This window comes from Budorcas taxicolor, chromosome 2 (genome assembly GCF_023091745.1).
Source record: "Budorcas taxicolor isolate Tak-1 chromosome 2, Takin1.1, whole genome shotgun sequence".
NCBI lineage: Eukaryota > Metazoa > Chordata > Mammalia > Artiodactyla > Bovidae > Budorcas > Budorcas taxicolor.
In genome coordinates this window covers 15,394,782-15,421,345 of record NC_068911.1, presented here as the reverse complement: position 1 = coordinate 15,421,345, position 26,564 = coordinate 15,394,782, and the positions used below count along the sequence as shown (strand labels likewise).

The 26,564-nt window shown below is 53.3% G+C and overlaps 2 protein-coding genes across 2 annotated transcripts; one reads left to right on the top strand and one right to left on the bottom strand.

Annotated features, from left to right (window-relative positions):
* Positions 1 to 5,172: 5,172 nt before the first annotated feature.
* On the top strand, positions 5,173 to 11,790 carry SLC5A2 (solute carrier family 5 member 2). Its single transcript, XM_052636396.1, has 14 exons — positions 5,173 to 5,298; positions 5,846 to 5,917; positions 5,994 to 6,098; positions 7,137 to 7,301; positions 7,612 to 7,717; positions 8,534 to 8,614; positions 8,766 to 8,995; positions 9,317 to 9,452; positions 9,688 to 9,795; positions 9,922 to 10,072; positions 10,185 to 10,353; positions 10,431 to 10,646; positions 11,347 to 11,476; positions 11,564 to 11,790. Exons 1-14 carry the CDS (start codon positions 5,173 to 5,175, stop codon positions 11,788 to 11,790), a joined length of 2,022 nt encoding a protein of 673 aa, XP_052492356.1.
* On the bottom strand, positions 10,845 to 26,548 carry RUSF1 (RUS family member 1). The gene is made up of 13 exons (XM_052636405.1): positions 26,259 to 26,548; positions 25,930 to 26,044; positions 22,005 to 22,050; positions 20,394 to 20,426; positions 20,207 to 20,312; positions 17,447 to 17,548; positions 15,085 to 15,155; positions 14,821 to 15,005; positions 14,682 to 14,739; positions 13,687 to 13,757; positions 12,865 to 13,008; positions 12,677 to 12,754; positions 10,845 to 12,189 (listed from the first exon to the last, which is right to left on the bottom strand). Exons 1-13 carry the CDS (start codon positions 26,538 to 26,540, stop codon positions 12,092 to 12,094), a joined length of 1,389 nt encoding a protein of 462 aa, XP_052492365.1. The 5' UTR covers positions 26,541 to 26,548; the 3' UTR covers positions 10,845 to 12,091.
* Between the last annotated feature and the right edge of the window lie 16 nt (positions 26,549 to 26,564).

Sequence of the window (26,564 nt, the reverse complement as noted above, 5' to 3'; positions counted from 1 at the left end):
TAGGGTGGTCAGGGCACTGACTGAGGGAAACTGGGAGCTGTATGAACTAGAAAGAGGCTTCTAACTCAGCTTGAAAGTCAAGGAGGGCTTCCTGGAGGAGGTGACACACGAACCAAGCCCCTGCAGAGAAGGGTGAGACCAGGGGTTCTTAGGTGTGGAGAGGTGCAGGCTGTATCTGAATCCCCAAACCCCAGTGGTCTTTCTAAGCCCAGTATCTTAGACCCTACAGTTTCCTAGGAAGGGAGCCTAGATTCCGGCTCTAACTACAGGGACCTTTGAGGCTAGAAACAATGGATCCCCAAAGGCCCTTCCAGCTCAAAGAGGGGCTAACAGCCAAGGAGAATAGCTGTGGTGTGGGCAAGAGCCAAAGGTGAGGTTCTCTGCCTTGGCTTTGGGCAAACCACCTTTCCCAGATTCTTTCCTTTCTGAAGCTCCCCTCCTGGATCTTCCTAAGCCTCCGGCTCTTCCTCTTTCACAAATCCTCCCTGGAGAGTGCTGTCCATCCCTCGGCTTGTAACTGCCTCCTAGTCTTGAGCCATTCATTTCCCAAGAGTTCATTGACTACGTATTGTGCTAGGGTCCATGCTGGGTGCTGAGAAACATGTTCCTTGGACTCCTGGTCTCGTAGGAAAGACAGATGGGGGGAAAAAAAAGAAACCAAATCGCAATGACAAGTGTGATAAAGTACAGAAACTCCCCTGATGGCCTAGGTAAAGCTGGTTCTTTTCTCTAGTTTCCACCCATAGCACCTCCCTAGTCCCTCACTTACCACTAATGCAAACAGGTATCTTTTGCTTGTTCATTTATTTATTTTTTTACTGGCCTCTGTAGTTGCAGCAAGTGGGTTTAGGTTCTCCTAGGCATGTGGGCTCTTAGTTACCCGACCAGGGAATGGAATCCTTGCCCCCTGCCTTGGAAGGTGGATTCTCAAGCACTGAGCCACCAGGGAAGTCCCATGCTTGTTTATTTCTGAAATGAAGGCGAGCTTCTGGGAGCTTGTCTGTCAAATGACACATTTGTTTTGCTGTTATCTGTCCAGAGTCCAAGTTGCTGTCTCATTTCAGTTCAGTCGCTCAGTCGTGTCTGACTCTTTGCGACCCCATGAATCGCAGCACACCAGGGTTCCCTGTCCATCACCAACTCCCAGAGTTCACTCAGACTCACATCCATCGAGTCAGTGATGCCATCCAGCCATCTCATCCTCGGTCGTCCCCTTCTCCTCCTCCTGCCTCCAATCCCTCCCAGCATCAGTCTTTTCCAGTGAGTCAACTCTTGGCATGAGGTGGCCAAAGTACTGGAGTTTCAGCTTTAGCATCATTCCTTCCAAAGAAATCCCAGGACTGATCTCCTTCAGAATGGACTGGTTGGATCTCCTTGCAGTCCAAGGGACTCTCAAGAGTCTTCTCCAAAACTACAGTTCAAAAGCATCAATTCTTCGGCACTCAGCTTTCTTCACAGTCCAACTCTCACATCCATATATAACCACTGGAGAAACCATAACCTTGACTAGACGGACCTTTGTTGGAAAAATAATGTCTCTGCTTTTGAATATGCTATCTAGGTTGATCTTAACTTTTCTTCCAAGGAGTAAGCGTCTTTTAATTTCATGGCTGCAGTCACCATCTGCAGTGATTTTGGAGCCCAAAAAAATAGTCTGACACTGTTTCCACTGTTTCCCCATCTATTTCCCATGAAGTGATGGGACTGGATGCCATGATCTTCGTTTTCTGAATGTTGAGCTTTAAGCCAACTTTTTCACTCTCCTCTTTCACTTTCATCAAGAGGCTTTTTAGTTCCTCTTCACTTTCTGCCATAAGGGTGGTGTCATCTGCATATCTGAGGTTATTGATATTTCTCCCAGCAATCTTGATTCCAGCTTGTGCTTCTTCCAGCCCAGTGTTTCTCATGATGTACTCTGCATATAAGTTAAATGAGCAGGGTGACAATATACAGCCTTGACGTACTCCTTTTCCTATTTGGAACCAGTCTGTTGTTCCATGTCCAGTTCTAACTGTTGCTTCCTGACCTGCATATAGGTTTCTCAAGAGGCAGGTCAGGTGGTCTGGTATTCTCATCTCTTTCAGAATTTTCCACAGTTTATTGTGATCCACACAGTCAAAGGCTTTGGCATAGTCAATAGAGCAGAAATAGATGTTTTTCTGGCTAGCAGGTGGTAAGTACTTGAAAAATGTTTGCTAATGAAAGAAGGAATGAAGAAGGAAGGAAGGAGGAAAGGTGAGAAGGAACAAAATAGAGAACTAAGACAAGGTGGGGAAGGAGGTACACGAACCACAGCATCAGAGAAGGCCTCTGTGAATATGTAATGTCTACGTTGAGACTCTGAAGGCTGAGCAAAGAGCCTGAGGAGAGCACCCCAGGCTGAGGAAAGAGCAAGTGCAAAGGCCAGGAGGTAGTAACGAGCTTGGTGTATTGGAAGAAACGAAAGAAGGCCAATGTGGTTGATCAGAGCGAGCAGGGGAGAGTCATAGGAGATGTGGTCAGAGAGGAACAAGGTGCCACGTCACGCAGCGCTCTGCCGGCTCTGATGAGGGCAGGTGTGTGCGTACTCAGTCACTTCAGTCTGTGACTCTCTGCGACCCCATGGACTGTAGCCTTCCAGGCTCCTCTGTCCATGGGATTCTCCTGGCAAGAATACTGGTGTGGGTTGCCATGCCCTCCTCCAGGGGATCTTCCCTACCCAGGGACTGAACTCATGTCTCCAGCGGCTCCTGCATTGCCGGTGGAGTCTTTACCACTGAGCCACCAGGGAAGCCACGGAGATCTAATTTTAAGTGCCTACAACCCTAATGTGTCCTCTGATACTTGCCCCTAGATTTCTTCCTGACCCTTCATTTTAAAAAATAATTTTATTTGGCTGTGTCGGGGCTTTGTTGTGGCTCATGAGCTTCTCTCTAGTTGTGGTGCTCGGGCTCTGTTGTCCCATGGCATGTGGGATCTTATGCCACCCGATCAGGTGGGATCTTGACCAGGAATGGTACCTGAGTCCTCTGCATTGCAAGGTGGATTCTTACCCATTGGACCACTTGGCCAGACACTTCAAATTCATCACCTGCTGAAGCAGATGCTGTGGGTGCCCTACCTGTATCCACCTGGTCCATCTGGGAAGTCATATGCAGACACTTCCCAGACCCTCAGTGTCCCCAGATGCTTCCTGAGTTTTTGTCTGGAGGAGGGCCTGGGTGGGTGGGTGGGATTCTGTAACCTCAGAACCTCCAACCAGTTAGAGATAGGGAATGGTGAATAACTCTCCCAGCTCTGTGGTTCCTGGGGGTCAATTCTGAGATGAGTTCCCCATAGTGTCTCAGAGGGTCCCCACTGGGATTGTCAAAGTGGTAACTTCTTCAAAAAATATTTTATTTGTTAATTATTTATTTGGTTGCACTGGGTCTTAGTTGTGGCATGCTGGATCTAGTTCCCTGACCAGGAATTGAACCCAGATCCCCTGCATTGGGAGCTCAGAGTCTTGGCCACTGGGCCACCAGGGAGTCCCACAGTGGTAACCTTTTCATCAACACATCTTTCCTGACTTTCTCCTTTCTTTGTCTCTCTTCCTCATTCCTTCACAGCCCTGACTGTGATCAGCTCCCCAATACAGTTCTTGCACCCCAGTTCTCATCTTAGAGTCTGTTTTTGAAGGGACCATGATGAAGGCATTCCTTAAACAACTCACCACCTTCCCCTAAAATATTATTCTCTGTTCTCATTTCCACCATGAACCCTACTACCATAATCAGACACCCAAGTCTGGTCAATTCTTCTAGAAAGAGCAGCAGGTATCTATTTATCAAACCATTCCCTTCTCGCCTCCAGCCCTGTGCTGAGCAGTGGGACTCCAGGGATGAATCCGATCATCTCCTGCTCTTGAGGGAGTCGCTGGTCTATTGGGGAGACAGATCTGGATCCAGGCAAGGTCCACACAATGTGCTCAGAACTGTGTCAGGAAAGTCAGAGAAGTCTTTTCCGAAGAGATGCCATGGGCTGAGTACTGAAGGCTGAGTAGGGGTTGGCCATTTGGGAGGCAGGGGGTGTTCCAGGCAGAAGGCACAGCTTATAGAAAAGTTCAGAGGGTATGAGAATCCAGGGGCTGGGGAGGGCAAGGGCATGGGAAGGAAATGTGATTTCATTCTGGGTTTGGTGTAGAGGATGGAGGAGAAGGGTGGGCAGGGGTCGGGGCGTGGCAGGCCTTAACCTTTGGATAAGAGGCTCCTGCCTCCTCCCGGGTGTGATGGAGAGCTCTGGAGGTTTCCTGAGCAGGGGAGTGACACTGTCAGATTTGAGTCCGAAAATAATTCCTTGGGACTTCCCTCGCAATCCAGTGGGGCAGGACTCGGGGCTCGGGTTTGATCCCTGGTCAAGGAACTAGATCCCGAATGCTGTAACTGAAGATCCTACATGCCACAAGGAAAACTGAAGATCCCATGACACAACCAAAAACATAAATATTTCAAAAAGAAAGAAAAAGGCTTAGTGGTAAAGAATCTGCCTGCCAATGCAGGAAACACAGGTTCGATCCCTGGTCCAGGAAGATCCCACATGCCATGGAGCAACTAAGTCTGTGCGCCACCATTACTGAGCCTGCGCTCTAGAGCCTGGGAGCTGCAATTAGTGAGCCCACACACCGCAACTACCAAAGCTCAAGTACCCTGGAGCCCATGCTCTGCAACAAGAGAAGCCGATGCAAGAAGCCTGCGCACCACAACAAAGAATAGCCCTTGCTTGCTGCAACTAGAGAAAAGTCTGCACAGCAACGAAGACCCAGCACAGCTAAAAATAAATAAATAAAATTATTTTTTAATCAATTTTTTAAAAAAGAAAATGATTCCTCTGAATTAGTTTGAACTGGGGGGCTAGCTCAGCCAGGTTCCCTAGGTCAAAGCTGAAGGATAGGCATTTTTAGCCAGTGAAAGAAGTCATTTTGAGCCCAAGTCTCTGGAGAATAGGCAGGGGCTAAGGCCCAGGAAGGGGAATACCCTTGAATTTGAAAGTGTCCAGCTCCCCAGGACCACAGCCTCAGCCTCTGTGAAGCCTGATTCAGCTAAACAAAGCCGGGTAGCGGGGGAACTTGTCGGCTCACTGCCCCCAGGGTAACCATTAATCCTTCCCAGGGGGGAATCCAGGGGCTAGTGCCCCGAGGGGCAGACCGTGGGCAGAATGGAGGAGCACACAGAGGCAGGCTCAGCACCAGTGCTGGGGGAACAGAAGGCTCTAATTGACAATCCTGCTGACATCCTAGTCATCGCTGCTTATTTTCTGCTGGTCATTGGTGTCGGCTTGTGGGTGAGACGCTGGAAGATGCTGCTAGGGCCCCATTTCTGGAGCCTGGGGGGAAGTCTCAGGGAGCCCTGTGTGTGGCAGGGGAAGGATGCCTGGATCTTTGAGGGAGAAACCTGGTGTGGGACAAGTAATTCTTCTTTTGATAGCTTCAGGGCGGCCCAGGCCACACTCATTCATGCCTTGTCTGCCCACTTTGGGGCTGGACTAGTTTTAAGGGGTCAGTGGCTTTTCATCAGGACAGCATTCTAAATGAGGTCTCTATTCCCCTGTCTACATAACAGGTGGCTGAGCAGAAACCCGTATCCAGGGCCCACAGGAAAGTCAGGCCCCATCTAGCCACACTCGGGCTTGGGGAGCTGGATGCTGGGTTAGGGCCTGGGTGGATCTGTGTCTTGGGAGGAGGCTGGGGGTGGGGTCGGGGGGAATCATCAGGGGAGCCGCACGCTGGTTAATATTCAGCCTGGAACAAGGCTGAGGAATGTGTTGAGGAGGCTAATGAGGTCCAAAGATGTGCCCCGAACCCAGGCCTCTCCCCACTCCCAACCCCCAGTCCATGTGCAGAACCAACAGAGGCACCGTCGGCGGCTACTTCCTGGCGGGACGGAACATGGTGTGGTGGCCGGTGAGAGAGGCGGGGCTGTGGAGCGGGAGGAGGCCTGGAGAAACAGCCTGGCTCACCCCCACCACTGGCCACCCAGGTTGGAGCCTCTCTCTTCGCCAGCAACATTGGCAGTGGCCACTTCGTGGGCCTGGCAGGGACCGGTGCGGCGAGCGGCCTGGCAGTGGCTGGATTTGAGTGGAATGTGAGTCCCTCCTTTTGGCCAATAACCGCCCCCTCACCCCGGAAACACCTGGAAGGGTCACACCTGGAGAAGCTCCAGGTGGAGGTGTGAGACCAGAGTTGGGACTTCCCAACTGTGCCGTGAGGCTAGCCTTCAAGTGATGCTCAGGCAGCCAGCTTGGAGGCAGAAGCAGGTGGGAGATCCTAGGATCAGGGCAAGGGTAGGTCTAGAGGTGTATTAGCTGATCATATCAGCATTGAGGGTAAGATGCTTGAATTCATAGGAACGAGTCTGTTAGTAAGCAGTGTTGTCATAACAAAGTTGATCATAGTATGGCTGTAAATAAAACTGATCACACGAATAATAGTGTTCAATACTAGGATACGGCAGGCGGTTTGATTTGCTTTTGCTATGTGAGCCTAAACCAGCCACACCCTCATTGGCCTCGATTTACTCCTCTCTGAAATGGGGTGAACAGTCTCAAAGTTGGTACAGGGCTTCTTCTGACGCTCTCCAAAGCGGTGGCCTGTGAGCATCTTTAAGCCAAATGAAAGCCCCTCGCAGAAAAAGGCAGGAGAGGAAGCTCTGGGACTGAGGCTTGCCTCGGAGACTTGGAAAGATCAGGGCTTTGAGCTCAGGACTTCCTGGAGGAGGAGGCCTCTGAGCTGAGCCTTGAAGGACAGGTTTGGGTGGGTGGAGAGGAGAAGGAAGGCAGAGGCTGGGGTTGGGCTGAAGGGTCTGTACTTGGATTCAGGTGCTGGGGGTGGGAGGAGGAGGAGTCTAGGGGTCATCTTGGGAGAGATGGCCAGGGGTCATGGCCTGGGGAGGCAAGAAGGGCTGTAGTTAAGGGCCCAGCGAAGTATCAAGAGCTTATCCAGAAGGCCCAGAGCCCAAGGTCATCGTCTGCATTTGTGTCCTCTGGGGCCCTGGTGCAACCTTGTCTTGGAGTAGCATGTTCCCCAAGAGAGGAAGGTTCCTTAGACCCCTTGGGGGCGAGGACGGGCTCAGAGCAGGATCTCGGGCGGGGAGTCACCCTCCGATGTCGCGCTGTGCCCACAGGCGCTGTTCGTGGTCCTGCTACTTGGCTGGCTCTTCGTGCCGGTGTACCTGACCGCGGGCGTCATCACCATGCCGCAGTACCTGCGCAAGCGCTTCGGCGGCCATCGTATCCGCCTCTACTTGTCCGTGCTCTCGCTTTTTCTGTACATCTTCACCAAGATTTCGGTAAGCACGCGTGGTGGGCGGAACGGGCCCCTGGACGGGTGGGACCACCCAGTGGAGGTCTCTAGAAAGCCCCAGTTGAGGAACAATCGCTGTAACAACCGTAATGGAGGCAGGGCCTGGAAGGAATCGGTTTCTGAGGCTACAGCCATAGTGAGAGGTATCAAAAAATGAGGGCGCTTTTGAGGTGTGGCCAAAAGTTTGGCCCAAAAGTGACCCAAAAGTTTTGGGTCGTGATTCTGGGCAGGAGGTGGATCTGGGTCCCCACCCTGGCCCCTGGATCCTGACCTGCGCGCTCGCTCCTTCTCCCAAGGTGGACATGTTCTCCGGGGCAGTATTCATTCAACAGGCTCTGGGCTGGAACATCTATGCCTCCGTCATCGCGCTCCTGGGCATCACCATGATCTACACTGTGACAGGTGGCGGGGGCGGGGTCTTAGGGAAGGGAGCCGCGCTAGGGGCATGGACTGTAGGCGGGGCTTAGGGAAGAAAACCTTCCTAGGGATGTGGAGTGTGGGCGGGGCTTAGAGGAGTCACCAAAGGTAGAGGGCTGGAGAAGTTAAGTGTGATGTGAGCAGAAGGATGTAAACCTTTGGAAAGCAAACTACACCTCCCCCAACCCAATCCTCTACCGCCTCCCCCTCCCTCCCCCTCCTTCCGTCCCCACGTTCCTTGCATTGGTCCGAAAGTTCATAGCTCCCAGCCCCTCTTGGGCCTGGACAGCAAGGAAGATTTAAGTTTTTATTAACGTCTGGGAGGGGAGAGTGGACTTGGCCAGACTCCAGGATAATTCACCAATCCCAGTGCTGGCCCAGGGAGCCCGGGGTAGGGTCTGAGGCCTGACGCTGGCCCAGAGTGGGCGGGGCCTGGTGCCAAGGCCGGCTGTACGGCCCGGCCCCTCGGGATGGGATGGAACGGAGAACTGGAGCTTACAGGATCACCTCCTTCTGTTACACAGACGAGAAAACCTGGACTTAGAGGAGGGCCTGTAGTGGAGGTCCTACACGGGGTGCACCTGGCATCCGTGAAGCCCCAAACTCAGCCCCACTGTGCTCACCCAGCCCTGCCTCCTGACGTCAGAGTGCAGGAGCTCCGGGAATGGGCCATCATTTTGAAATCTGCCCTCCAGGAAAATTAATTGGAAAAGGGGAACCCTTTTCCAGTTCCCGCAAAGACAGTCTATGTACTAGAGACAGCCTGTCTGGGCTGTGCCCCCTGACCCAGGCCGGTTGCAGGAGGGCTGGCGGCGCTGATGTACACGGACACGGTGCAGACCTTCGTCATTCTCGCGGGGGCCTTCGTCCTCATGGGTTACGGTACGGGCTCAGCCCACGGGGGAGGGGCGCGGAGGGCGCAGCTCTCAGAGCTCTCTTCCCGGGAGCAGGGACATCGCGCGTCTGGGCCGGGGTGGTCCGAGGGAGGGCCTTGTCGCGGGCGCCGGGTCCCCTGACGGCCTTGCCCTCACAGCCTTCCACGAGGTGGGAGGGTATTCGGGGCTTTTCGACAAATACTTGCGGGCAGTGACGTCCCTGACGGTATCCGAGGACCCGGCCGTGGGCAACATCTCCAGCTCCTGCTATCGACCCCGGCCGGACTCCTATCACCTGCTCCGGGACCCTGTGACGGGGGACCTGCCATGGCCCGCGCTGCTTCTGGGGCTTACTATCGTGTCCAGCTGGTACTGGTGCAGCGACCAGGTGAGGGGTCGGTGCTGCGGCGGGATGAGAGGCCCGGATAGAACCTGCGGGGGTGCGGAGCTGAGATGGGTGGAGCCTGAACCCACCTGGGAAGCCAGGTGGAAGGCGTGGTCCGAGGTGGGGGGCGGGCGGGAGGCCTGCCAAATAGACCTACCCAGATGGAGGCGGATCCAAGGGGCAAGGTCTGTTCTTGGAACTGAATTGTCCGCCTCGAGGGGCCAGCGGCGGGGCCCGGATTAGAGAGGCGACTTGGGACAAGGCCAGAGAGACGGCGAGTTACCCGGGACTGGACGCAGGCCGTTTGAAAGCACCTCGTCGCAGGTCATAGTGCAGCGCTGCCTGGCTGGGAAAAATCTCACCCACATCAAGGCGGGATGCATCCTGTGTGGCTACTTGAAGCTGATGCCCATGTTCCTCATGGTCATGCCGGGAATGATCAGCCGCGTTCTTTACCCGGGTAACGTCAGCAACCCCGCCCCGCCCCCGAATCCTGAGCCCCATCCAGCCCCTTTCTTAGTGGAGGATACAAGTGCCCGTCTCCCATTTCCCTTCCCGTCCGAAGATTTGGGCCACCAGTCCCGCCTTCCACCTGGGAATCCCATCTCTCCGCTGGGATTCCCGGTCCCCACTTCGGCGATCCAAAGTTCCAGACCCCGCCCCGCCCTAGCCACGTGGTGCCCTCCTTCCCGCAGACGAGGTGGCGTGCGTGGTGCCCGAGGTGTGTAAGCGCGTGTGCGGCACCGAGGTGGGCTGCTCCAACATCGCCTACCCGCGGCTCGTCGTGAAGCTCATGCCCAATGGTGAGGGCGGTCCCCGGTTGCCCCCCATGCCCACAGGCGCCAGTGTGAGGCGTCACCCCTCGCCCGGCCCGCACCCTCCGGGCGCCCCCTCGCGACCGCAGGCTCACGGCTCCAGTCCGCCCGCAGGTCTGCGCGGACTCATGCTGGCGGTCATGCTGGCGGCGCTCATGTCCTCGCTGGCCTCCATCTTCAACAGCAGCAGCACACTCTTCACCATGGACATCTACACGCGCCTGCGGCCCCGCGCGGGCGACCGCGAGCTGCTGCTAGTAGGACGGTGGGCCTGGGTTTTCCATCTCCAGCCCCACGACTCGGCCCCTGGGGAGGGGCAGTAGGGACAGGGGGAGACCGGGTCCTGGGTGAATCCTCCTGATGGCCGCCCACCGCAGGCTCTGGGTGGTGTTCATCGTGGCCGTGTCAGTGGCCTGGCTGCCCGTGGTGCAGGCGGCACAGGGCGGGCAGCTCTTCGATTACATCCAGGCGGTCTCCAGCTACCTGGCGCCACCGGTGTCGGCCGTTTTCGTGTTGGCACTCTTCGTGCCCCGCGTCAACGAGAAGGTGAGCGTGTGTGCACACCGGGCGCTGGGGCCGGACTTGGACGCCCGAGGAGGCTGACGCGCTCTCCGGCCCCGCAGGGCGCCTTCTGGGGACTGATCGGGGGCCTGCTGATGGGTCTGGCACGCCTGGTTCCCGAGTTCTCCTTCGGCTCCGGGAGCTGCGTACGCCCCTCGGCCTGCCCCGCGCTCCTCTGCCGCGTCCACTACCTCTACTTCGCCATCCTGCTCTTCGTCTGCTCCGGCCTCCTCACCCTCGTGGTCTCGCTGTGCACACCGCCCATCCCACGCAAGCACGTAAGTGCAGGCCTCCCGTGGGTGGCTGTGGACCCTCTCCACCCTGAGGCTGCAGTCTGCTTCCCACGACTCCCAGTGGGGAGGACCTGAATGTGTGTAAGAAGGTTTGGTGAGGACAGACCAAGGCGTCCAGGTTGAAGCTTTACTTGCAAAGCAAGCACAATGTTTTGATTCAAATCAAGTTTATTTGAGGTGGTTTTGAGGTGGCCTGAAGATCTGGGGCCCCCCAGAGTTTCGGCCTCGGGGGTGGCCGGGAGGGACTGAGTACTACCCCAAAAGCCCCCAAAGGGCTTGGTTTTGTGCTGTGGGAAGGTGGGTGCCCCAGAGCAGAGCTGATTGGGGCCCAGAAGGAGGGGTAGGACTCCACAGGTGCAGAAGGGGCAAAGGCAGCAAGAGGAAGCCCTCGTAGCAAACACCCACAGGGAGGAACACCGTGTTGGCAGGACTGGAAGACTAAGTACTAGAATTGAATTGTGACATGGGGGTGATGAAGCCGAGGGCAGAGCAGGGCCAAAAGTTTTTAAACACTTAGTTGAGGAGCTTGGGTTTAGCCTGAGGGCAGCCATGGAAGGTGGTCCCGGGCTGCTGTGCAGGCTGGACAGAGACGCGAGGGAGTGCTGGTATGGACAGGAGACCTCCTGCTCTGGGGCAGGCTGTGGGGACGGCACTCCCACTCGGCCCCTGCTCCCTCCTTCCCCAGCTCCACCGCCTGGTTTTCAGTCTCCGGCACAGCAAGGAGGAGAGGGAGGACCTGGATGCTGAGGAGCCAGAAGGTCCGACCGCAGCCCCCGTGCAGAACGGGCGCCCTGAGCACGCAGTGGAGATGGAGGGTAAGGCACTGCCCCCGGGAGTTGGGGCGGGGGTGCTGTGGGAGCCGAGTGTCCTCAGACTCACTGTCAGGCCTCATCTTCTCCCAGCGCCCCCGCCCCCAAGGCCAGGCCTGTTGCGGCAGTGCCTGCTCTGGTTCTGTGGCGTGAGCAGGGGTGGGGCGGGCAGTCCCCCACGCCCTACCCAGGAGGAGACAGCTGCTGCAGCCAGGCGGCTGGAGGACATCAGTGAGGACCCACGCTGGGCCCGCGTGGTCAACCTTAATGCTCTGCTCATGATGGCCGTGGCCACGTTCCTCTGGGGCTTTTATGCCTGAGGCTCACTGTGTCGGATACCCTGAGTCACAGCCTTGAGGTGACTGGGCATGGGGAGCCAGCTGCAGTGAGAAGGGCCTGGGGCCAGAGAGTAGCAGGGAGCCCCTGGGACCCCTACTCTCTGCCTTGTTTCTGCCTTGGGCCCAGTCCATTTGACTGGTAGCCACACCCTGTGAGGCCTTGGCCAGCTGGCCACTGTGGTTCCCCTAAGAACAAATAAAGCTGCCTTGCTTAGTCCTGCTGCAGCCAGAGTGTCCTTGTTCCAGGCCCCTGTCCTGAGACCTGGGCCTCCAGCGGGGCTGCTCACAAGACCTTCTTTTCTGGGCACAGGAGCCACATGGCCCTCCACTCATCCACCTCTAGCTGGTGCTTCTCAGTGCTCCAGCCCGCATCCTGTAGACCTGGGGAGAGGGAAGAGGGGTGGTGAGACTCTGGGCTAACCCTGGGGAGAGGGGTAAGGCGCAGCATGGGCTGGGTGTACTGCTCAGGCTCCCCTTGCCTCTGTGGGGTGATCTCTGGTGTAAAATGAGGCTAAAACCTCATCTGGTTGCTGTATAGATTCATTAAGCAGCACAGGGAAAAGGGCTAGAATGGAGTCGGGGCTAAATGAAAGATCATCGTCGGTAATTTGTGAGCCTTCCCCCTCCCCCCGAAACCACCACCCCACTCCTGTTCTCCAGTGCCAACTGGGCTTCCATAGTCTGTCAACACTGAGTGCCTCACAGACCGTCCTAACCTACCCGTCCTGCAGACAGGGAAACTGAGACCCAGACTTGAGATCACAGAGAGAAATCCAGGTCTTCCATCTCCCAGATAGAGCGGTAGGGATGGGGCTAGGCAGGGCCTCTGGGGAGTAGGTCCAGGAGCCGTGGAGCAGAAGGATGTTACCTTTCAAGAACTTTGGGAAGAGCTTGTCCAGCACTTGGTGTGTCTCCCTGACAATAACCCAGCTCTCTTTCTCAGGACCTGGACAGGGGTGAAGAACCAGAAGCTCCTAGGTGTCCCAAGCAGAAAAAGGCTCCTTCCCCTCTCCACCCTGCTTTAGTCAGAAGAAGCCTGGACTGTGAGGCATTTACCTGCCCGTACTTGGTTCCTCAGTTCCTCCAGCTCTTCTGGGAGGGGTCCATCTCCCCGCAGGGCTCCAAGCACCAGCCCGTGAGTGGCAGCCCTTAGAACAGCCTCAGGTCCCGCCATCGGACTCAGGACAACCTGTACCTGGTCTGGAGAGACCCAGGGACAGACTGGTACAAGGGAGGGGCCAACTCCAAAACTCTCTCAGGCCTACCAGCCTACTTCATCCCTGTCTGGCCCAAAGGCCTTGGCCTGACATGAAAGGCCAGCTCCCACCCTTTCCTTTCCAACTTCATCTCCTGTTGCTCCCCAGTGCTCTGACCAAGCTAAAATGCCCAATTTCCAAGATACGACTTCAAAGCAGCTCCCTGAGGTGGGCTTATTTTGTATGTCTTTAATAGTTAGTGAGAATAAGCATCTTTTAACATACTACCAGCAGACCATTAGTGCCTGCTTCCTCAAGAGGTGACCTGAATAGGAGATGAAAGAGGTTCCTCAGGGAGAACCAAAGGTCACAATCTCATTTGTGTGTGCTGCAATGTAAAAGTGCTTTTATATAATTGCCTTTTTTGATCCTCACAAAAACACTGCAGATAATAAGGCAGGTATTATTAGCTCCACTTTACAGAGTGGTCAAGGGAACTCTATAGGGGCACGCAGCTATATAATTTGAATGGATTCAATCTCAGCTTCAAGCTCCCTTGAGGACAGCAGGCAGACTCCAAACTGTCCAGCGTGTATCCAGAGCTTGGGGCCCAGGGGCTGGAGGAATGAGAGGCTGAGCCCAGGAGGGTGAGTCTGAAGCTGGGAGAACACAGCACACTTACTTCGTGACTGGTCCCAGTGAAGGAGGTAGGGTTCTTGGTGCCCCTCAACCAGGTGCTGCAGCTGAGAGACACTGAAGGAAACAAGAGTGTGCAGTCGGTGGTGGGGGAGAAGACAAAGCAGGCACGACCATCCAGTCGCTGCACAGCCACCTAATCGTTAACCCAAACGGTCCTGCACCTCTTTCCCATCCGCCCCTCACCTGTTACCCTCCCCCACATCAACCCTTCCTTTCTTCCCGCATCCAACAAACACATCAACAAACATGTCTTCTTTGTCTTACAAGAGTCACTTGAGTAGCCCTACACTCAGGCAAGTAAACATCCACAGAGCAGAACTACTTTATTTGGTGGTTCAGAAAGGCCGATCTGGGATTTCTCTAGTGCTCCTACTGCAAGGAGCATGGGTTCAATCCCTGGTCAGGCAACTAAGATCCCACATAGTCATGTTATACACCGCCTGCCCTCAAGCACCCACAGTGACACCCCCGCCCCCTCCACTGCCAATGGAAATGAAGAACCAGAGAGGTAGGGCTTGGTCAGGGGAGGCCAGTGATAATCAGAGCAAGGAGCACAGGCTTCCCTGGTGGCTCAGTGGTAAAGAATCTGCCTGCCAATGCAGGAGACATGCGTTCGATCCCTGATCCAGGAAGAGCTCACATGCCACGGGGCAGCTAAGCCTGTGCGCCACAACTACTGAGCCTGTGCTCTAGAGCCTGGGATTTGCAACTGCTGAGCCCAAGTGCCGCTACTACTGACGCCCTCGAATCCTAGAGTCCGTGCTCTGCAACAAGAGAAGCCACCACAATGAGAAGCCCCCGCACTGCAACTAGAGAGTAGCCCCTGCTCTCTGCAACTAGGGAAAAGCCCATGCAGCAACGACCAAAAAACCCAGCACAGCCAAAAATAAATAAAATTATTTAAAAAACAAAAAAAACAAGGAGCATATGGCGGGAAGGGTGACAGTGGTGATGGGTGGGAGACGTTGGGACACTCACCTGGACGTCACGCAGTGTAGGGGGGCCCCCAAGGATAGAGACACAGATGACCAGAAACCTGTGGGAAGCTGGAGTCAGGATGCCCGGGCAGAGGAAGGAGCTAGGAGACATAAGACTTGAGCCCAAGGGGTTGGGTCACCTGTCCACAGTGGCTCCATCCGATTGGCTGATGTGGGGCCCAGTACCTCTCCCCGCTGAAGGAAGTGCCTCAGGACCAGCCAGAGCCGCTGTTCATTCAAGGTCTCTATGACAAGGGCCCGGACCGCTCGGTAGTTGGCGTAGATGTGCAGGGCAGTGAGGAAGAAGAAACAGCCGAGGCTTAAGCTGGGGCGAGAGAATGAGGTGGTCTGTGGGAGCAGAGGCCCAGCTGGGCACCTCCTCCCTGCCTTGGATCCCGGCTTACCTGGGGCTATCGGACACCAGGGGCAGCATCAAGAGGCTGACCAGGAGCCCTGCCAGGTTTACCAGTGTCTCCTGGAAAATGGCAGAGGGATTTGGAGCTGCAGGGCTCCCCTCCAGGCCAGACTGAACATCCCTGAGTGCCTTTCACCATAGTTCTCCCTGCCCCAGACGCTACCTATACTGATATGGGTGCCTAGGAAATTTTTAACGTTTTTGATGAGTGAGCCATCCTTTGAGATACAATCTGCTTCTCTGTCCAGCTAGATGCAATGCCCGTGGAACATTTCTTTGTTTTGCAAACATCATTTGTGTAGCCCTACACTCAGGCAAGTAAGTATCCACAGAGTAGAAAGACTTTATTTGGTGGTTTAAAAAGGCCGATCTGGGATTTCCCTGGCGGTCCAGTGGTTAGGACTCCCTGCTTACACTGTAGGAGCCGTGGGTTCAATGCCTGGTCAGGGAACTAAGAATCTACATGCTGCATGGTGTGGCCAACAAAAAAAGAGGCCGATCCCCCCCAGCCCCTCAGTATGCAATAACAGGCAGACACTTCTGCAAAGGGGTCAATGAACCACCTAGGAAGAAATGCACAAAATCCCAACCTCCCTGGAGAATCAATGTTATCAGACCCCACTGATGGCCGAAGGTGGCCTGACTGAGCCTACCTTAGGGGAAAAGACCCATGGCCATGACCCCCGACTCATCAGGAGGGAGGAGAAGTCTGAACTGGGGTTCCTGCCTATGGGGGTCCCTGGGATAGGTGGTCCTGGTGCAGAGGGGTGGGCTGTGGGTGTAAACTGGGGATCAGGGGCCTTGGGAGCTCAGGAACAGAGGGCCCTCCCCGGGGTGGGAACAGTCATCTCCAGCAGCCACATGGAGTGGGCAGCAAAGCAACAGCTTCAGAAAGCAGGGGCCTGGTCCCGGGCTGAGCACCAGTCTCGGGTGCCCCAGTGACCTTACCGCCTCTGTGAACTGAGGAAGCCCCGGGACCCTGGAAAATAGGCCTGAGGGTGGAAGGGGCTGGAAGTTAGAAAGAGAGCAGGCAAGACAGCAAGCACGGGGCTGGGAGATCCTAAAAAGCAGGGCCTGGTGTACTCACTCCCTAACAACCTTGGAAGAGACAATGGGGAAGAACTCGTTCAACCATTTCTTGAGAGAAGGGACAAGCCCAGGGGGACCCAGAGAGAATCAACCTTTCTGGGTCTTTTTTGCCTCAGCTGTAGAGTAGCAACAATGACACCCTGCATGAATCCATTGTAAGGATTTCATGAGTTCAGACAAGTGAAATACTTGGCACATGGTTAATGCTTAAAAAATATTAAATTGTGTTGGGACTCCCCCGGTGGTCTAGTAGTTAAGACTCTGCTTCCAACGTAAGGGGCACAGGTTCAATTCCTGGTCAGGGAACTAAGATCCCAAACACTGCACAGCATGGCAAAAAAAAAAAAAAAGAACTTGTACTAATATTAAAAAGAGTTAGTTTTAATTTTTTAAAAAAATGAAGTTCTATTTCACAGAATAATATAAGAGATGGCCAGAAAGTAGGACTGGAGAGAACAGAGGTTTCTTTTTTTTTTTTTGCCACGCACCCCCGACTCCCTCCACCACCCCCACCACCCCCACCACCCCCACCACCCCCACCAGCATGTGGAAGCTGAGTTCCCTGTCCAGGGATCGAACCCACGCCCCCTGTAATAGTGCAGAGTCTTAACCACTGGACCACCAGGGAAGTCCCGAGAATAAATATTTCTAAATGGCTTCAGTGTCAAAACCGTGTCATACTTGTGACCTCCCTAGGCCTCACTTTCCACATCTGTAAAACAGAGACAGTAATAGTATCTATCTTAGAGGCTTGGTGTGAGTTAAAGGATTCACACAAGCACTTAGCACAGGAGTACAGAGAGATCCCATTCCTTAAGGGTTTGGCTGTAGGAATGTCCCCATCCCCACTCCAGGCTCCTCTGGTCAGGCGAGGGGCTGGGCGGGAAGGGCCTGCTACACTGCCAAGCAGAGGCCTCAGGCCAGTGACTCCAGGCACCTCACTTTCTAACTTGCCAGGAGCTTTAACATTTGGGCCTCACGTGCTCAGAACACGTACCTCACAGGGTGAGGCTCTGCTTAAAGAGGACGAGGTCCATGGCAGGGGCTCACTCCTGGCCACAGGGCAGCAGGCAGGGCCTGGACTTGTTGCCACAGAGTCTGAGCCCTCACACCTGATGACCTGTCCGAAGACTCCCACGCTTCCTCCCGCCTGTCTCCCAGCGCTCCCCCAAGCCCTCAGCTGTGTCACTTCCTGTTCCCACACTGTGCCCCGCCCTTTCCCTCCGTGCACCCCGCCCCTTCCCTCGGATTCCAGCTCTCACCTGGCTGCCATCCTTGGCTGACACGTCGGCCATGTTGTTTCTCCGGGCCTGATGCATGGTCAGTGCGGCCCGAGTGGCCCCACCAGCCACACCCACGAGGCACTGGGTGGGGAAAGGAGGAGTTAAAGTCAGAGGGGCTGTGAGCTGCGACAACACAAGCGTTTCTGGGGGTGAGCAAACAAATGGCTCAAACCAGTTTGAAAAATGTAGGCCTCAGGCCACCCCACACTGAAACCCTGAATGCTGTCCTTTCTCACCCCGCATTTCCACTAGGCCCACCTCCCCTGTCTTGTTCCAGGAGAAAACTAAAGGTGTGCCTGCCACGCCACCCTGTGGACCCAGCTCCAAGAAACTCACTTTCTTCCCCCAAGGTGGAGACCCGAAGGCCATTCTTAATCCAGAACTTCCCCAGCCTCCAATGTCTGCTTTAGCTGCCTCCTCCCCTGGTGGAGCTCCCAGGTCCAGCTCCCAGGCCCAGCCTGGCTTGCAACTTGGCGCTTACATTCTCCCTGCCTGGAACTAACTCCATTTTCTTCCTGCCCCAGTCGAGGCCTAGCCAAGCCTTCCAGGCCAGTTCAAAACCCACACCAGTGGCCCTGACCACCTAGGGCTCTCCCTCTGAGATGGGAGAGCTCATCGAGTAGGACCACTGAAGGCTTTCACTCATTTGTCAAATATCTTAGATGTCAGATAAACATTTCAGTGCTGTGGTAGACTTCAGATACAACTGCTGCCCTCCTGAAACTTAGAAATCAGATAAACAAATAAACCAGTAAACAAATAAACCAGTGATGACATGGTCAGCATCTGTTCAAAGGTAAGAGGAATGCGGTATGAAAGGAGGCTGCGGTGATGGGTGGGGACCTGATCACACAGAACCACAAAAGCCTCATTAAGGTCTTTATACCAAGAGCAACAGGCAGGGCGGTGACCTGATTTGATTTCTACTCTAATAAGGACGATGGGGTTGCTCTGAGGACTGAAGAGGGGTGAGAAAAGATTCAGAGAGATGACCTCGGGAAATTACTGTGCTTTTTTTTAAGCAACAAGGACCCACCAGGTGACATGGAATGCATCATAAAAGGACTGGAGAGATTTAAGAGGGGAAAATACAGTCTTGAATGCAGGCTTAGGTGAGGGTGACAGGTGGGAGGGTGACAGGGGGAGGAGGCGAAGGCATGGATGACAGCCAGGCTTCTGGTTGCTGCATCTGGGGGATGGAGGTGCCGCTGGTCACTGGAGACTGGAACTCAGAAGAGGGGTGGGAAGAGGGGAGGGGGAAACTCACAGCCGTGTTGGAGTCCCTTATTTAACAGATGAAGAGACTGAGGCCCTCAGAGCAGAGCTCAATGCAATATTTCAGCAGAGGTCACAATCTGTTTTTCCTCTAGGGTTTCCTGCCCTCGAGGGGGCGGGGTGCTCACAGCGTTCAGTCCTGGGCCAGGGAGCTCAGCAGCCTCCACCTTGAAGAGCTGTCGGCTCCTAAATGTCAGTCATGCCATGTGGAATAACACACCTGATTTTGAAGGGATGGTTGGGCCTTTGTGATAGATCTTGGATCTTTTTTTTTTTTTTTTTTTGCCACACCACAAGGCATGTAGAACTTCCCTAACCAGAGATCGAACACCAAGCCTCCTGTGGTGGAAGTGTGGAATCTTAATCACTGGATTGCCAGGGAGATCAATTACGTGTTTTCCTGACTCTTTACTCTGCACCTGGTACTTAACTCTGTGGGGAAGACAGGCTGGGCCTCAGGTTCCGTCTTCGGATGAGGCCAACCTGAAGAAACCACCAGGGTGAGCAGCCTGGCAGAGAGGAGGAGCCCAGGTTCACCCCACTTGCCCCTGCAGCCCCGCTATCTGGTCTGCGCTCTGTCTTGCCACTGACTTTGACCTGCAATGCTCTTTCTGCCCAGAATGCTCACCCTGTAGCTCACACTCATTCTTCAGGGCCCACTCTCAGGGAAGACCTTCCTACATCCCCTGAGCAGGCCAGAGTCCCTGCTGAACCCTCCTGCAGCCCCTATACTCCTCATCTGGAATACCTATAACTATCATTCAATAAATATTTAATTACTTGTAGCTTTCTTTCATGGAAAGGCAATGGCAACCCACTCCAGTACTCTTGCCTGGAAAATCTCACGGACGGAGGAGCCTGATAGGCTGCGGTCCATGAGGTCGCTAAGAGTCGGACACGACTGAGTGACTTCACTTTCTTTTTTCACTTTCATGCATTGGAGAAGGCAATGGCAACCCACTCCAGCGCTCTTGCCTGGAGAATCCCAGGGACGGGGGAGCCTGGTGGGCTGCCGTCTATAGGCTCGCACAGAGTCGGACACGACTGAAGCGACTTAGCAGCAGCAGCAGCAGCTTTCTTTCAAAGATGGGAGGGCCTGTATTCTGTGCCAAACATGCAGCAGGCACTCTAAATATTTTATGGAAAGAACGAAAGGTGGCTAGAGGGCTGGTCTCAAGGTGTTGACAATGGATCCCCTGTTCTATCTCTTGCTCAGAGGTCCCTTACCCACCCCCAGCTCCAGACACCACCTTAGACCATCTCAGACTTTAGAGGGAGTCTGGCTGGAGAGGAGGATCAGAATATACCACTGGATCTGAGAAGAAATATCTGAACTTTTTCACTCTTCTAGAAGTGCCCTGAACACAGGGCCCAGGCTGGGCTGCCCTCAGGGCTCCAAGTGAGCCCCCACAAAGCACCACCAGGGCAGCAATCTTGGGTATAGGGGTGCCCCAAGATGGGTACCTTGGCCAGGTTGCTGATGCAGACGGTTATGGTGAAACAGAAGGGCAAGATGGGAGCCATTATCTCGAGGAACATGGCGATGTCGTTGAGGATGTCAGCAAAAAGCCTGGGGAAGGGATAAGGGGTCAGAGGTCAGAGACCTTCATGCTAGAAGACTCCCCTCTCCTCAGTTCCAGCCCCTTCTCACCTCCACTGCTTGGCATTACAGTCCATCTTGCTCCTGTGGAGGAGAAGACATTGGTCAACAATTTGGATTTAAGGGGAAAACATCCTGTGGGCCGTGTGGCCATCCTCAGGACTTGGGAAGGTCCAAAGGGCTCAGAAGAAGAACCCACACCCCAGCCAGACTTCTGTCCCCACACCCTGTCACTGCTGCCTGAAATGCCACCATCAGCAGGGAGGACCTTCAGTGGTTACTCACATTCAGTAGTCACTCACATTTCCCCCTTACTAACCCATGAGGCACTGAAGGAAAAAACTGATTGTCCCGTGGCTGCTCCCCATCCCCTGACCCTCCTGGGAGAGAGGCCATCCTTGGGTTCCTCTGCTATCTGCCCTCCTCTCTTCCTCCTGCTTCAGAGGGTACCCAGCAATAAGCCTGCATATTCTGTAAGCACTACATTTAGCGTAAACACTACCCTGCGTGTTATAGACAACTAGCCTGGAGAGGGGTACAACTTCCCTCGGATCACGTGGAGAATGGGGATGGAACGGCCAAGAGAAAGAGCCAAGCTCTGACACCCAGCCTAGAACATCTCTATTTTGCGACACCATGGACGGTTCCCTCCTCTGCAGGTGGAGTGACTCCTGGACCCTTGTACAAACCCCCAGGGACCCCTTCTCCAAGATCCCAGTGGCAGGAGACATTATAGCCCTCAGGCGAGCTCAGACTTTACAGCATTAACACTGACCCTGAATTTGAAATCTAGACAGAAAAAGAGCATTCCTGGGTAAGGCATGGGGTGCACATGGGGAACTCCTGAGGGAACTAATACATGACAAAGGCAGGACTAGAACACGGGGGCGCCGATGCCTCAAAAAAGCATAGGCTTTAGGTTCAAATCCCATCTCACCAGTTACAGGCTCTGTGACCTGGACAAGGTACACATTCAATCCTACTCTACACAGTTGTTAGAAGGATTAGAGAGGATATACAGAGAGCTGGTGAGACCCAGTTTGGGTTGGTAATTGCAGCTGGCGTTTGCTGAGCACTGATTACGTGCTAAGCACTTTAGATACACTAGCTCACTGCACCTCACAACCACGACTGACGGCAGATATTAAATCATTCCTGAGGTCCTCCAGTACTGACCGGAAGAGGAAGCAGGCAGCACAAGGCCCTCAGTCCCTTCTGGATAGATGGTGACATGTATCCCACGTGGGACAGGGATTCTGATGACCTCCCCAAGCCCACTCTCCACAATTCAACCACGTGTCTAGGCCACTACACTGCAAGAGGGTCATTCCTTTTGAGCTGAGCACTGTCCCACCCAGGCATCTCTTTTAACAAACTAGCAAAGGATGCTCAGAGCATCCTGGCTCTCTCTGTTTTTCCCATGATGGCCAGCAGAGGGGCCAATCAGTGCTCTTAAAGGCAGATCTCATCCCGGCAGTGGCTCTGTGGCTTCACTGCTTGGTGACCCCGGGAAGGCACCTGTACTGGGTACTCATTACACTCATTAGCTCTGATGTACCTGCTAAATTTCCCCTCCCTTGGAGATGGGTAGGAAAGAGGGGGAGCTGAAAACACAGCCAGGGCTGAGACAGACATGACTCTGGATCAGGAAGAAAAACTCACCCCATCCACCAGGCAAAGACGATGCGGCCCAGCATACCAGTTGAATCTGGGGGAAAGAGGCAATGGTAAGGAACAAGCAAGAGCCTCTGGTGCTCTGGGGCCTGGCACCAAGATGGCTTTCCATCTTGGGTCACTGTCTTTGGGAGCTTAGTCCGGTTTAATAAGTTCTAGCTGCATGATGGGGTCAGAAGTGCCTAGACTCAGTAGCCCCTCAGCACGTACCCCAGAGCACTAGGTACCCATACACATCAAGAGACATGGACCAGAAGGATTCTTTGCAGCACTGTTTATAACAGCTAAAAACTGGGACACCAAATGCTCACCAATAGGAGAATGCATAAATGAATTCTGGCTCATTTACTCAGGGGCATATTAGACAGCTTTGAAAACCCAGTGGACCACAACTACTCACTCAGCATGGATTGATCCTAGTATCATCATCCTATATGAAAAAGTCAGTCACGAAGACTACATACAGCACAGTATGCTGTTCATAAAAGAAAAAAATCCCTGATGCTTTCGTAAAAGAAAAGACCCTGATGCTGGGAAAGATTGAAGACAGGAGTAGAAGGGGGCAACAGAGGATGGCATCACTGACTCAATAGACATGAGTCTGAGCAAACTCTGGGAGATGGTGAAGGACAGGGAGGCCTGTGTGCTACAGTCTACGGGATCGCAGAGAGTCAAACACAACTTAGTGACTGAACAAACGCTCTTCATAAAGCTTGAAGACAACTGAAACTAAACACTATAGTGTCAAGGTATATATATCAATATGGTAAAGCTATTTTTTTTTAAATAAAAGCAGGAAACGCTCTGTGGAAAGTTCAGAGGTTATTGTTGATATTCTAGCTATTAGGTTGGGCAGTGGGTTCACAGACGGTCATTAGAGTATAAATAAATGAAAAGGATTTGAACTGCAGGTTGGGGACAAGAGAGCTGGGAGTATAGAGCAGAAGGAGAGGCTTCCTCAGGCTGGGGTGAGTCAGAGAAATTTCTGGAATCCACTAGACTTTCATTTGCACAAGGGTTTACTGGATCCCCACTGTGTGCCAGGCACTACGTGAGGGTCTGGCCGGGAGGTGTATGTGTGGCAGGGTGTAGCGGACCACAGTGAACCAGAGTCATGGTTCCAGGCTCAAAAGCAGACAGCCACCATGATGAAGGACATACACACCTGACAAGGGGACTACTCTCTTGGAGGCCATCTGCAAAGCCCTTGTCAGCTGTGGAGGCTGGCTCTAGGGTACAATAATGACACACATCCTCGCTGTCTTTCAAAGTCTACACTGTACACCACTCTAGGAAACTTAATTCCCACCTGGTCCTCTTTGCCTCACTTACAATTGGCTGAGCTGCAAGATCTAAAAACTTCTGAATCCTAGTAAGGGATCAGCTGTCCACAAATTGTACTTGGCTCCCTCTGAAAACTCTAACTGGCAAAAGAGTGTGGCGGTTTAGAGTGGGACACAGGGGCTTCCCTGGTGGCTCGGTGGCAAAGAAACCACCTTCCAGTGCAGGAGACATAGGTTTGATCCCTGGTCTGGAAAGATCCCATTACTGAGCCTGTGTGCCTAGAGTCCATGCTCTGCAAGAAGAGAAGTCCGTGCACCAGAACTAGAGAGTAGCCCCCGCTTTTCACAACTGGAGAAAAGTCTGCCAGCAGCGAAGACCCAGCACAGCCAAAAATAAATGATTTTTTTAAAAACAGCTGCTAAAAAAAAGAGTAGGAGGTGACATATGTACACCTATGGCTGATTCATGTTGATGTTCAACAGAAGACAACAAAATTCCATAAAACAATTATCCTTCAATTTTTTAAAAATGTAGGACACAGAAGTCAGTCAGTGTGGGTCCAAATCTTGGCCCTGTGACCATAGGCAAATTGCTAAACCTCTCTGTGCCTCAGCTTCTCCCTCTGGAAAAGGAATTCGTAACAGCATCTACCCAGTATGGCTGTTGCAGAGATTAAGCTATATATTACATGTCAGTGTGCAAAATGACTGGCACACAGCAGGCTGTCAAAATACTGGCTGCTTGTAGTATTAATATCACTAGTTAAGACAGTTAACATTATGTTCCATAAAGAGACCTGTAACTAAAAATGACCGTATCAAAAAATTCCAAGGGAGTTTTTTATGTAAAGCTCTGCATGCAAATTTCTCATGTTTGATGGAAACAAGTATGTAACATCCTTTCTAATGAATGGGGCTTCTTTTAATATCAACAACAGGCTTTATAGTAAGGGAATATTTTTTCATCTTAAAATGGTCTTGTTTTTTCTTAATAACCTGCCTGAGCTGAAGACATATATAAATATGTTGGTGATTAGACTAGAGTGCTTAGAAATGACACAAAACTACTGACCCCAGCACCCACTGTATTCCAAACACTTAAGCAACAGGAGTGCAATAGAAAAGATCCAAATTAAACAATGTGGAGGTATGAAAACGTACCCTACAACTAAAACTCCTGGGTTCAAATCCAAGCCCCACCACTTACTGGCTGTGACCCTGGGCAAGTTACTGTTCTATGTCTGTTTCCCCATCTACAAATTGGACACAATGACAACACCCATCTCAGAGCTGTTGTGAATGCTGAATCAATGCATTTAAAGACTGGTATACTGAGACTTCCCTGGTGGTCCAGCAGTTAAGATTCTGCCTTCAAATGCAGGGGACGCAAATTTGATTCCTGGTCAGGGAACTGGTATCCCACAAACCTAAGCCTGTGAGCTGCACCCACTGAGCCCTCAAGCTCTGGAGTCTGTGCTCGGCAACTAGAGAAAGCCTTCATCTCAATGAAAAGCCAGCACAGCCAAAATTTAAAAAAAAACAACAAAAAACAAAGACTGGTACATAAAAAGTACCGTGCAGGAACTATTATTAATATTATTAAAAGAAGAGACAACTCAAACAAGAGCCACAGATCACCACCACTTTTCCACTGACATGTACTCTCAGAGAAAGAGCTTCTTTCCAGAGGTGACTCACATTTGGACAGTTTGGTTAATGCTAAGGGTACAAGCAGGAGCCTCTAGATTCTTCAAAAGATCCAGGGAGGCTCACCAGAGCTGTGGCCAGGCTGACGGTAGGAGCAATGAGCCTTGGGTCTGATTTAAATCCCTACTGGGAACAACAGTGAAACACAAAGGATGGAAGAGACAACCAAGGGCCCTCCTGATGGAAAACAGTTCCCCCCTTCTTTTCTGCTTCACTCTCTAGAGGGCATGGCACCAAACTGTTGTCTCTGTGCACGCCCCACCCACCCCCCCACAATGGTTTTTCAAAAAGCAGTATACATTTAACAGATGGTTACCATAGTTATTATTTATAGATCATCTACTTTCCCAGAGGATCCAAAACACCTTTCATTCTTACCCAAACTGCCTTTCTGCCACTCAGGACCTATTACAAAATTGTTTTTTTTCTAGAATTAACTAATTTCCCACACCCCAGGCAGTTGGCAGTTTTATTCAGTAATTGAACTTGTAGGTAGTCCTCCACAGATGAGGAGTAAACGGGCGGGGAACGTTTTGCTTAGGGATCTGGGCTCCAGATGATTAAGGGACACTGAACAGCATGTATGGGGAACAAAGTGCAGCTTCAAGGCTGGGGGGCGGGATAAGGGTATTCCTGCCCTGTGTTATTCACCAGTTGTCAACAGAGACAACACAAATGTTTTACTCAGTTGAATTTTGCTTTCTAACGGTACAAGGCACTCTTCGAGGAACCGGGGAGACTTGGCTCCTGGATTTAATCAGACAGGAATGCATAAACATACTCATCACAGCTCAGAGTTAGATGTCAAAACACTAGGAGAAGGGAAAAGGAGGGGTTCGGCTTCCCCGTCGAAGGAAAAAGAGGACAGAGATGATGGCAGGGCTGAGACGAGCGATAGGTGAGACTCCAGGGGCCCAGCTCACCTTTCACGAGCCAGGTGGCCGTGGCAGCTGAAACAGAAGCTTTTGCGTCCCCTACCCCTATGCCCAGCAAGACTGCGTGGGTGGCCAGGGAGCCTGAGAGGCTGGAAGCAAAGGCCTGGAGAAGAAAATAAGTGGGGTGAGGAGTAAACGCAGGTGCATGGAGGTCTGAGATCTACCGTCAGCCCCACATCACCGGGATGTGTGGCCTGGGACGTGTCACAGCTCGTCTCTGGGTCTCTGTCCAGTCTCTAAGTGGGAAGGGACAGGTGGCGCTCTGTCTCCCCTGCCCCGGCTACGCGTCTCTCCTTTCCCCAGTCGTCCAGGCTGACCTGCACGGAATCCCACAGCTGGTAGGGCAGATAGTCCGGGCTGACGCTATCGGGGAAGCCCTGAGGCAGGAACACGGCCAACAGCCGGGAGAGAGGTGGGGAGGCAGTCCCGGGAGCCACCCCTCCGCCCCCATCTCGTCCTCCGGGTTTCGCTGTGAAGGCTCCGGAGAACCCCCACCAGCTGCGCCCCCAGGCCTCCCACTGCAGGCTCCCGTCGGGGGCGGCACGGCAGCCCCGGGCCGCCCCGGAGCCGAACTGCTCGGAGCACAAGACATCAGCCATCCCGAAACCCTCCCTCAGCCCTGC

Excerpts from the sequence above, each read along its gene's own strand:
- SLC5A2 (XM_052636396.1), top strand. The coding sequence starts at position 5,173 with ATGGAGGAGCACACAGAGGCAGGCTCAGCACCAGTGCTGGGGGAACAG. Across the intron at positions 6,099-7,136 it reads TGGCTGGATTTGAGTGGAAT|GCGCTGTTCGTGGTCCTGCT; the intron begins GTGAGTCCCTCC and ends CTGTGCCCACAG. Across the intron at positions 7,718-8,533 it reads CATGATCTACACTGTGACAG|GAGGGCTGGCGGCGCTGATG; the intron begins GTGGCGGGGGCG and ends GGCCGGTTGCAG.
- RUSF1 (XM_052636405.1), bottom strand. The coding sequence starts at position 26,540 with ATGGCTGATGTCTTGTGCTCCGAGCAGTTCGGCTCCGGGGCGGCCCGG. Across the intron at positions 20,427-22,004 it reads GTCTTTGCCTGGTGGATGGG|GAGCAAGATGGACTGTAATG; the intron begins GTGAGTTTTTCT and ends TCTCCTCCACAG. Across the intron at positions 15,006-15,084 it reads CTGGTGTCCGATAGCCCCAG|CTTAAGCCTCGGCTGTTTCT; the intron begins GTAAGCCGGGAT and ends CTCTCGCCCCAG.